This window comes from Tetranychus urticae, chromosome 3, assembly GCF_039701765.1.
Source record: "Tetranychus urticae isolate SD_2017Ah chromosome 3, NJAU_TeUrti_SD_1.0, whole genome shotgun sequence".
NCBI lineage: Eukaryota > Metazoa > Arthropoda > Arachnida > Trombidiformes > Tetranychidae > Tetranychus > Tetranychus urticae.
This window is the reverse complement of record NC_142960.1, coordinates 10132857-10145338: the sequence shown is the minus strand read 5'-3', so window position 1 is coordinate 10145338 and position 12482 is coordinate 10132857. Positions and strand designations below refer to the sequence as shown.

At 31.6% G+C, this 12482-nt stretch overlaps 1 protein-coding gene across 2 annotated transcripts in view; it reads left to right on the top strand.

The window, feature by feature from the left end:
- The window catches only part of LOC107369662 (cGMP-inhibited 3',5'-cyclic phosphodiesterase 3A), a 36880-nt gene extending 35141 nt beyond the window's left edge, over positions 1 to 1739 (top strand). For both annotated transcript variants that reach the window (XM_015937638.3, XM_015937637.3), the window contains 4 exons: positions 83 to 384; positions 463 to 666; positions 742 to 1126; positions 1206 to 1739. In XM_015937638.3, coding sequence (XP_015793124.2) covers positions 83 to 384; positions 463 to 666; positions 742 to 1126; positions 1206 to 1489 — 1175 coding nt within the window. In that variant the 3' untranslated portion in view covers positions 1490 to 1739. The remainder of the gene's footprint in view (positions 1 to 82; positions 385 to 462; positions 667 to 741; positions 1127 to 1205) is intronic.
- Positions 1740 to 12482: the final 10743 nt, after the last annotated feature.

The window sequence follows — 12482 nt, the reverse complement described above, 5'->3', positions numbered from 1 at the left end:
CGAATAATAATAAAATCATCATGTTTTCTCATTTCATTACCTTTTCTCTTATATATATTTTTTCTCTTCTCTCCATGAATAGATCATAATCGTATGCATGCAGCTGATGTTTTACATGGAGTTTATTACCTAACTTCCCAACAGATTCCTGGATTTCCTCAGATTCCATTAGATTCAGATAATTCTCCAGCACAAAAAAATTCAATAGGACCACTTCCAAAGAGCTATTTACGACACATATCAACTTGTGATGACAGTTATGGCATTATGGGAGCCAATTTTCCTGCCCTTGAAATAATGGCTCTTTATACGGCATCAGCAATGCATGACTATGATCATCCAGGAAGGACCAATGCTTTTTTAGTTCAAACCTTTTCAGCTCAAGTAATACACTTTATCTGAATCTCAATCTTTTCCCATTTATTTAATATTTAATCATTTTCTTTCTACCCTTTTTTTCAGGCTATACTCTACAATGATCGTTCTGTTTTAGAGAATCATCATGCAGCAGCTGCTTGGTCTTTGTTTATTTCAAAAGAAGAATACAATTGGCTTCGTGTTTTGGATAAAGCTGAATTTAAAAGGTTCCGTTTTCTTGTAATTGAGTTTATTCTGGCAACTGATTTGAAGCGTCATTTTGATATTTTAGCTGAATTTAGTGCCAAGGTTAGTTCAATTTACTCTAGTCTTATGTTTATCAGTTTAAACAATATATTTTTTGTTTATTCATTTATCAAATAGGTTAATGGTGATGATGGCTCTGGAATAGATTGGTTTTCCGAAACTGATAGATTGTTAGTAATGGAAATGTGTATAAAATTGTCTGATATTAACGGCCCTTGTAAGGAAAGAAATATTCACCTTCAATGGACTCACAGGATAGCTGAAGAATTTTACGAACAAGGCGATGAAGAAGAGAGCTTAGGTTTGCCCATTTCACCTTTTATGGATCGCAAGCATCCACAACTTGCAAGACTTCAAGAATCTTTTATTAACCATCTTGTTGCGCCTTTGTGCAACATTTATGGTGAAGCTGGCCTTCTTCCGGGAGTAATTGAATTTCAGGAAAATATAACATCTGATAAAATAAATGAAAGAAGAAAATCATCGGAAAGAAAATCCTCTGGTCAGTTGAACTTTAAATCAATTCGATTCATGACATTTATTCACCTTCTAATAAAATTTTTTCCTTTCCTCTGCTTTAGATGTGAAAAAAGAGAAACAAAAAATTAAAAAGATCACTTGTCTACAGACGAAACATCTAGAGGAAAATTATCGCTATTGGGTTAACGTTTTGAAAGAGGAAGCAAATAAAACTCCTTCAGATGACGACGATGTAAATGAATCTTCTTCAGTTAGCAGTGACGATTCATCAACACCCGTTTTTAGTTCAAATCAACCCTTGCATGATATTGTTGAATCGGAAGAAGTTGGTGCAACTGGAGAAACGCCACCGCCATCAATAAGTGATGAAAATCATCCAAGTTGATATTAATCATTGTTAAAAGTTTTATAAAAAGCAAAACAATCTAAACAAAAAATGATGTATAATTTAAATGTATCAATGTTGTTATAATAATATAAAAATTAATAGGTCCATCGAGATCGTGGCAAAAAAATAAATAAACAACAAATGTTTATAGTCTTTTTTTTCTGGAAAAATAAAACCAGTCAAATTTTGTTGATAAACCATAACACCATACTAACATTAAATTAAACAGTACTAAAACAGATTAGAATCAGTCTTTCCAAGTTAATTGGTCCATAAATAAGATCAGTCAATCTCTATCTGATCCAGAGCCTGGTTTCATTCCAATGAAAAGCTAATCCATAAAACTTGAATAAATCTTAAAATATCAAAGAAACTGTAGATGTTACAAAACACGATTAACAGATATCGTTATAAATTGGCATTTTGCTTAAATCAAAAATATAGTTACTCTATCACCAACTTAGATATGAGTGAATTAGATATTAATAGACTTTGATGAAATAACTGAATAATAATTAAACAATAACAAAAAAAGACAATGAACCAAAATTTGGTAACAATTAAAAAACAGCTTGAGCAGACAACACAATAGATGGCAGTGTAACCCCAAGAACCAAAATAAAGTGAACCTAAAGTTGAGTTGAAAAATAATCCAATAGATGTCAGACCAACTAGGTTACCAAAAAATACTTTTTTCTCAATTAAAGTAACCAGAATTACAATTTAGTCTGAAACTGAACAGAAGAAAAGCAAAACGCTCAGTCAAAAAGAAATGAATGTTGATATAATTGAATCTTAAACCAGAACATTCATCAAGGTTGACACTAAATTACAGCAGTTTTAGACAAAATTAGTCAACTTTGAATGTTACATAAAAAAATGAACCAGAAATTGATAGCAACTAAAAGGTGAGCAATCAAAAGGCAATATTGAGGACAATTGATTAAAGATTAAATCGGGAATAACCAGAATTTAGCTGAATAGCAAGGCTCACAAAATGTAATCAAGTTTAAACAGAAGATGAAAAAAGGGAAACTCTTTTGTTTGCAGAATAGCCTAACATAATTCAATTAATTTTAATTCTGCTTCGATAATTCGTCAAGCTGCAATTTTGTTTATTCACTTAACCTTTTCCATTGAAATTTACTTTCACCTTTCCATGAATACAGATACCAATGGCCATCAAAATGAGATGAAAACCGGCAAAAGCGCAATCAAACAGATTCGAGTCAATCTCATGTATAGAGAGTTGACATTTCCTTGGGTCATCTTTGGGTTTGAACTTTGAATTTTTGCATGGAGTTTGATTGGAATCAATTTAAAGAGTGAAAATTGAATTTTCAAAGCTTATAGAGGTTAATGTATTGTTCAAGTTGAAAAGGCAAGAAAAGTCAGTAATGTTTGAGAAAGTAATTAAACATTGGATGGAAAAAATTGAAGACAAAAAGATGGCGAAGCCACCATGTAAGTGATGAAAGGAAAGCAAACGACGGGATCTCAGTTATTACCTTCAGGGTAAACCACATATCATCATTCTTAACTCACTCTATCTGTACTTTAATCATCTTCATTTCTTGTGTGTTTGCGTTTTCCTTTACAAATTGTCTGTTGGTAACATTTAGTTTAACATCTTTATTGTTACACATCAACTTATTTTCATCAAATACAATTAACCATGGTTAATAAGGGAAGGGCCTCTTTCAAACATCCCAGTTCCGTTGTTCATCATCTCTTCATCCTCATCATGATATTATTTCATTTTTTGCTCCCTAATTTTCTTGCATTTGTTGTTCATTCTTCTTGTTGTTCCTTCTTACTGTTACCTTCAATTGCATGATAGGAAGGCCTCACCACGAAACGGCTGACACGGGCACGGCTTGTAATGCTTTGAATGGGAAGGTTAACGTTGAGGGCGGCCCTGAGAAGATGGTGATGAAGGAGCGAAACAAAGATGAGGGAAAAAAACTTCATCTTCTTCTTGCTTTTTTTTCCTCTTCTGAGTCTATATAATGAGACCTCCCTGGTATCATTGAGGAATCCGGACAATCCGACCTAATGAAAATGAATGTTTCCTTTTTTTCTTCTTTACTTCATTTGCTTTGCCAACGTAAACCTCATTACAAAAATCATTCTCATCACTCTCATCAAGCTATTATTATTACCTTTCATCACATTTAATCTGAACCTTTCATTCCCATCACAATACAAAAGCAACATTTTTTCATATTTACATTCATATGTTAGGCTGCAGACATGAACCTTTCAACCTAACAGAGTCACTGATAGCCGGTCAGCTAAGTCAATTAGATGAGACACTTTACGTGAAAAACGTTTTTCATTTTCCGTGATTTTCTTGTGCATTTCATCGACTGTGTCTAGCCAGGCAATTGAGTCTTTCAAACCTAACAGAGGCACTTTCATCGGATCAAGTATATTGATTATATCGAGTCACTGACATGTTTTTACGACAAAATAATTTTCCTTTTTCTTTTGATTTCTCAATCGTTTCCAATAACATTACATGGTATTTGAATTTTTTGTAAATTTTCACTCCAAATCTTTTACCAAAAGTGTCAATTTAAACTTTTTGAACGTTTATTGATTGAGTTGAGATTTGAAAATTGGAATATTTGACAATTTGAAAATGAAAATTTTGCATTGAATATTGGTTAAAATCAGATGCATTTCAACTCGACATTTTATGTCAACACTTGTCAATCTGTTTTAGTACAAATTAGCTAAAGGCTTGTCAAATCAGGCTGACTCACAATCTATCTATTTATATTTTCCGTAACATCTGAGTAAAACTACCTTCAAAATTCTTTATAATTCTTGCTTCTTTAGAACTCAATCTCCACAAAAATGGTCTAAAAAGAAATAATTTCACCAATAAAAAGGATTGTTTATCCAATGTAATTGTTGGACACAAAGCAAAGAAACTAGAAAAATGTCCATTTTTACGCTCATTTTCCTGTCATTATTTCATTTTCAAGTTTCATGATAAACTGGCAGCAAATGGAACCCGAAATATTGCCAAATGTAATTTGAAATTTTGCTTCAGTAATTGCCTAAGGTCATTAATATAAGTGAATAAAATTGAAGAGCAAAACACAAAAAAAAGATGTAATAAAACAAGAGAAGCAAAAAGAGGAAGACTTTTTAACATGATTTACATTGAACCTTTTTTTGTAACTCTAACAATGAACCAATTTTGCTTCATCTTTACCACCATCTCTTCATCAGCATCTCTTCATCATCTTTATCATCATGTTTTCCCTCCTCCTTGTTTGTCTCCATTCAATTGTAATTCATGCCAAACAAGATGACATGAGTAAGAGAGAGAGAGAGAGAGAGAGAGAGAGAGAGAGAGACAGAAAGAGTAAAAAAGACAGAACAAATCAGAACAAACTCAGAATGAAGTAACAGTGTATTAATATTACAGAGTATCAGAGTTGTACAAAGAAGAGCAAGAAAAAAAACAAAGTTTAACTGGAAACCCAGTTTAACTTTAGTTTGCTTTTTCTAATATTGTTACTCTTTCACATGATGATGAAGATGATAGAGATGAGGATGAAGAAAAAGGGACTCAAAGAAGGTCCTATAAAACCCAAAAAATCGATCAATTGTATAACCTCTTTTCTTGCCTGTTCACCAAGGCTCTTGTTACTGTTACAAAATGAACCGATTAAATGGCGATTCAACGATTCACTTTGTGTAACTTTCAACAAACATGAAAGACTCTTGGTTCATGTAAAGACTGAATCACATTGAGCGTCATTCAATATCGATCTCATCCTCAGCCTTCCTTAACCAATTTGCTTTTCTTCGTTTTTCGTGTCGTTCTCTTCACATTTTCTTGATTTTTACTTTTCTTCATCTTCCTTCTCTCTCTCTCTCTCTCTCTCTCTCTCTCTCTCTCTCTCTCTCATGCTCATTTCATCGAACCATCAACTTATCTTCCAATGAATCCAAACTGAACTTCACTCCCTGTCTCTCCATGTTTATACATACAACTGTATATTTATCTATCCTTCTGTGTTTGATTGGCCAATTGGGAGTAACAATTTGAAATTATATTATACCAGTAATGGTTGAAACCTTAAATGCCCTTCGATTGGAAGCATAACGTTAACCTTTTCCCTTGCACTCTTTACCATCATAATCATCCTTGTCTTCAAATGTCATTTGCTTCATCTTCCAACATGAGTAAATCATGAAAGTCGACAAATTTTCAATCGATTTTTCCTTCTCTTCACCAAACAATTTACCAACAGTCAATAACAGATTTTTTTCCCATTCCCTCTATCATTCTTGGTTTTGCTCACATTCCTTGGGAACAGAAGAAAGAACAGAAAATTGGAGAAAATCAAAATTCTGACATTTATAATGATAATGTTCAGCTAATTCTTTTAACCTTGCTAAAGGTAAATCCGATTAACAGTTTTTTTTCGCTTCCCATCTTTTTATATCCTTTGGTATTCATTAAGAAATGATGAGCGCATTTATTTTTTGTTTTGCACATTTGTTACCTTGATGATGAAGATAATTATTAGTAAATGCTACAACAAAACTAAATCAAACTCAGCAAAGAGCAAATGATGAAAAGTACAAAAGCTGTAAGTTACTTTTAATCATGCAACAACCTAATTTAGTTGAGCTTTAACCATTAAATGATTAGATTGTTCAGTTTCACATTCAACTTGTGCATGAGAAATGTGAATTAAGAATAGAGATGAAAGTAGGAAGAAAAAGGTAAAAGCTAAAAAAAAGCAAAATTGTCACAACACAGTTATTACTTTGATTGTGATAATAAGTTAAACGACATTTATTTAGCAAAGGCGAAGAAAAGTAAAGGTAAAAACAAAAGGTAAAATCAGATGAAGGTGATTAAAATTAATGATTAAAAAACCAAGAAATTAATATTAGCAGACTTTGAATGGAATTGTAAATCTCAGATTTATCGACATTTATTTTTACCTTTTTTCAGTCAAAGGTTTTACTCAAAGCTTCCTTATTTTGCATTATTATTGCAACAAGAGAAACTAAAGATTTTATTTAATCTCGTGAAAAGCGATGACTTAAGTTTAATCAACATTTTGCCAGATCAAGGTTCACATCGGGTTATTTTGAATCATGACAAGACAATTGAAAAGTTTAACCACATTGAGATGATGACAAAAGTTCAAGATTGTTATCTGAATCAAAAGCTTGCGCAAAATGCAACTCCGGGTTGAAGAGTTGATTAAAATGCAAAGCTCTTTGAAAGTCTGGTGAGTCGCTGAGATTTTTTAGTCACTTTAATCAGTTCCATTTAAATTTGAATGAGATTTCATTAGTTCATCATCGGATTATTTTGCATTATTGTGACAAGACAATTGACAAGACCTACAGCAAACTGTATTGATTAAAATTGCAACATTTAATGAACGTTCATTGCTTGAGTTGCATCGCTAAGTGTTAGATTGTTTGAAGGTTGTAATATTTGATAAACCAATAAAGTTTTGATACTCTTGGAGTGTATTCATTTCAATCAATTTAAATTCATTCAATTGTTTCGATTTTTTGTCAAATACTAATTCAATATCTGCTCTTTAATTTGCACCAAATTTCATGATTAAAAACATTGATTAACATACTTAAATTTTGATTCAATTGAATCATTTTTTGAAATTTTCAATCCTCAGATTGTCAATTAAAAATGACCAACAATTCAGAATTAAGAATCAACATCGATCGAAAGTTTGGATTCCATAGATTGATAAACTTATGAATTTACATTCAACTGTATTCAATGTTGGTTACTTCTGTTGCTTCATTTGATTCAACATTTCAAGTGTAACTTGAAATCATCACCTTGTTCATTGCAAGATGATGACAAGAAGGAAATGCTTTTTCAAAAATCATTACCAATCAAAAGAGTACAACTTGAAGAGTAACAAAAAAAAGATGATGGCAATGAGTTAAAGCATATTAAGATCCATTATGAGGTATCAATTGACCCCTATATTGGGTACCTTTACACGGTTCATTACGACTAAACCAAGGGTTGTACCAGTCTATATGAGATTATCAAGTTATGAGAAAAAGGTAAAGAGGAGGAAGAAAAGTAAAAATATGATATTCACTTTGGTTCGCTTTTTTTCTGGTTAAGCTTGATTCCATTTTATCATTCATCTTCTGGTTGGCCCTTTCCATTGTCCTTTTACTTCCTATCTCACTTTTCCTTACTATCATACAATAATAATAATCATCTTGATCCATTGAAAAGCAGCCGAGCTCAAAATATGAATCCTTTTATCCATCAATGAGAAGATAAAAAATTATCATTATTATCATCATCATTATAATTGATATCAAACATTTGGATCTTGAAAGCGCCACCAAGTGATGTTAAACTTTGTCTGTAAATAGACTCATGATGATTGTGATGATGAGGATGAGAAGGATGATGATGATCATGTTGTTGAATACAACAATAATCCATGTTAACAATATGTCACGGTCATATGATCATACAATTATTACAAAGAAGAAGAAGAAGAAGAAGGAAAGAAGTGAAGAGAAGAGAAAAAGAAAAATGGTTTTACATTATTGTTCTCCTCTCAACATTATCATCCATCTCATCATCTTCATCTCTCTCTCTCTATCATTTCTATAATCATATTTAGGTTCACCTATAAGCATATAAGAAGGTGGAAAGTGGGAGGTTGAGATGAATTGAAATATTAAGCAAAAACATGAAACAGGGAAGGTAACAAGAAAAGAAATGGATTCAATTTATTGCCATCATCATTCATCACTTAAACGATGAGATGAAACAAGAAATGTTCATCTGGAGGAGACAAAATTGTCTCCTTTTCCTCCTTCCCTCATCAAGTGATGATGATGATGTGCAATGAAAAATTGTCAAAAAAATGTTTCATTCAATTGTTAACGTCAACAGTTTTTTCCTCTTCATCTTTTGGGTGGAGAATCTGATTTTTTTTTCTGGTTTCCTTCATCTTCCATGTAATCTTTATAAAACCAAAAACTTGCACAAAAAGAGTAAAGTCTTTTCCTCTTTTTTTTCTTCTTCAACTTGGAACTTTTTCTGTTTGCAATTCAATTGAATCAAGTTTTGTGGTTGAAGAGGAAAAAGAAGAAGAAGACAAAAAAATCAATTTTATGGAGTAAAAATAAGATGAAAAGAAGATGAAAATTTGCTTCTCTTCTCTTCACAAGTGATGTAAAATGTAATGTAATAGCTTGCATCTTGAAGATAATGTAATAATATATGAAAGTATTGAGTGTAATGAAACAAGAAACAAGTATTGATTCAGAAATTATCATTACCATGAATATCATGATATACCTTGAGAGGGTAAAGAGGATGAAATAGAGGTTGGAAGAATGGACGGAAAAATTAAAAAAAAATGGTAAAAGTTATTGAGTTAAGGAGTAACAAGATTGAAGGATCAATCAGTCACGATGGGAAAATGAGTGGCAACAAGAGAAGGATCATGATGATTGAAGGTGGTTTTACATGATAATTCATAAATTTCCATGATAAAGATGACAAGGTGTGGTTGAATACATTTTTTGATGTTGCCTTCATTTTTGTTGAAAAAAGTAATGAATGGTAAAGATTGAAAGATGAGGGAAGAAGAGGTTGCCGCACAAGTTGATTACTATGTGATAAATTAGGAGTCATTTTGGGAAGGAGAAGAGAAGAGGAAGAAAAAAAAATGATGATCATCTTGTTTGATGCTCTTGTTGTGGTCTTGTTTTAAAACAAGCAAATTAAGTGAGTTAGTGAGTGAAAACATGAGCAAGGGAATCATGATGATAATGATGGGGATGGAGAAGAGCAAACATTGAGAGAGAAAATTGAAAACATACAATCAACCATTTTGTTGTTTTCAATTGATACTCATTCACATTCTTGTTTTTAAATTTTTTGCTCTTCTTTTTATCATCATAATCATCATCATCATCATCATCATCATCATTTTTTTCCCTTGCTTACCTACTCTGTTAGTGTGTGTGTGATGATGATAATGGGCTGGTAAGCTGTTGATAAGCGGCGCGGTAGGTCCGGTCAATGGCCAATCACTGTAAGAAAAGGCTGATAATTTAGCAAATGCCAAATTTCGTTGTGAACATTCAACAAATATAATTACTGCTTTTACCTGGTTCATCATCTTCATCATTATCCATCCATCTATCCTCTTATATTCACCGTCTTTCCTCTTCTCTACTTTAAGGCCTTCTGTATCTTCCCTCTGTCTGTTTGTTTGTTTATCAATTTTGTTTGTTTGATTTACCTTTAGTCTCGCTTTATTATCATCTCTTTCTCTCTCTTTAAACCTGCCTTTACCTGTTTTACCTTTTTCTTGCTGTACTTTTCCAAATCAACATAAAGTGTTTACAGAAAATTTTCACCAAATTATCAATTAGAGCATTGTTAAGAGGAGGTCAATAAGTTTATTGCAAGTTAATTTACTCTTCTTTATTTACGTTTCTCTGTAAGTCTCATAATTGATGAGGAAACAAATGAAATGTTTATTAAAATCAGATCAACTCTAGTCATCAAAGAGGTTAATAGCGATACTTTGACATTGAAATGAGATGAGAGAGAGAAAAAAAGTGAAAAGTAAAAGCTTTAACCTAATCAAGTGAGAAACTGGACAATGTTGGGTTTTGGTAATGAATAAATGTACCTTTTCATTGATTGGGTCCGGTTAAGTGGTCTAACAAAAAGTTTATTAAAATCAACTTTAGTCTTTAAATATTAAACATTTTATCTTATCATTTATCTTGTCATTACAATAATACAAAATAACCCGGTCAATGCAGTTGGAAATGAACAATTACTTGTTCAATTATTAAAGTGCAACTAATCAACAGGTAAATTAGATGATTTGAAACATTTACAACTCATCAGTTGACTACGACTAATTGAGGAGCAAACAGACAATTAAAATTCATGTTTAGTTGAGTTGCGTTCAAATCAACATCTGAATCTTGTTAAATAGCCAAAGTGTTCAATTCATTGCCCAAGTCTAATCCATATATGCCAATGGTTATGGTTAACATTTAATGAAAGTTACCATCAATCAAAAGGCAGAGTATAATAACAAATAAATGTAATCATGAGAAAAGTCAAGTTGATACATTTTCAACCTTCAATGGTTATTGTGAATCGAGTTGACTTTTTATCCATTTTTTAACAATCATAATCAACTTTATATAACATCAACAGTTACTCTATTCAATTCAATCAATGGTTCAATGATTAAGATGATTTAAACGTGAAGATTAATAGTGAGCCTTGAAAAGTAAAGGTAAGGTTAGGTAAGCGAAAATGCAGAGTAAAAATGTTTACTGTCAACTTGAAGCTTACATTTAGATTTAGCTGATTTTCTAGATGATTAAAGGGTAAAATATGCTGAAATAAGCAGATAAACATTATTACATTAAATTGCTTGAATTGGCAAAAAAATATAAATCTAAAAATGATAATTAACGTGAAAAAATGTACACACATGTAATGTATAATAATAGTTACCAGATTCACAGTTGAATAGACACTTGTTGACTTGAATACCGTTGACATTATCAATTTGATTTACATGTGACTATTTCATTTTATTAACTTATATAAAGGCTTTATAATAATATTAATTGTTAACATTTAATTGAATATTAACTAGGCAAATTGTTAAAGGCAGTTAAAGGTAAAATCAAAATCAAAACCATTAATTACTCCAAGACTTGATTTCACCTTGAGTAGACCTTTTTTGGTACATCTTCAATAGACATTAATTATTAACGTTGATGAACATGATTATAATGACTCATTACAATAATACAAAATAACCCGATCAATGCAGTAGGAAATGAACAAGTCGTCAAGTTGCATCCAGAAGACTATTGAGATTGTCATCAACTCATCAGCTCATCAGAACAAGTGACTTGCCGTGTTGGCGAACTGACTAAGGCTTTGACTTCGATGTCTTTCATTTACAATTACAATCGTATTCAATATTAATGATTAAACTTTGGCTTTGTCAAGTCAAAGTTTGAATTTTTATTTTCAGAGATGAGACTCAATCTCAAGAAAGGACATTGATTTTGTCCATTGAACATGAAATTGAAGTTGATCAATTTTCTTGATCTTTGACGAGTGTGAGAGTCAATTCAATTTTCAATGTTAACTTGTTAATAAAGTGAAATTGATTAGTTTAATGGTTAACATGATTATTAAATAGCAATAGTTATCAGTTAAGTTTTTCTTGCCAGTAAACCGGTTTGTTGTCAGAGATGCAAGATGATAACAAGATGATCATCTTATATGAGTGTGTGTGTGTGCTTTTGATGAATCAATCATCATAATCATTCTTCCTCTCTATCAACGCATTTAATAGTTAATAGTTTCATAGTAATATTAATGATAATAATGAAGGGAAAGATGAGAGAAGCCAATTATGATATAAACTATCAGAGCTGACATGATAATAACATTGATACAAAAAGTTTACATGTAAACAAAACATGGATACAACATAATGAGTTTAACCTGAACGAGCTACCTTTACCTTGGTTACGCCTCTTTCCTTAATCGTAACCTTAATGTATTTATCAAAACAAATACATAATTTACCATTTACTTGCTCACTAATTCACTCCTCTCTTCCTCACTCACATCCCATCTCTTAATGATCATCATGAACCAATGAATCTCATGAGTCGCCTACACTAGGTGATGAGAAGGTGAATAAAGCTCAAAGATAATCATTGTAAAACTATCAAGCGAAGCGAGCAAATTATTGCCTCTTTTTTTTTGTTCAAACTTTTGGTTTTCTTTTTTTTTCTTCTCCTCATGAAATTCTGGCGGAATAAAAGTATTGACATTTTTATTATTTACAAAATTGTCTGTATGAAGGCTTCAATTAAATTGTTTTAAATTGTGGCCCTTTGCGTTCCAGTTGGTTACCAGTTTACTTGATTT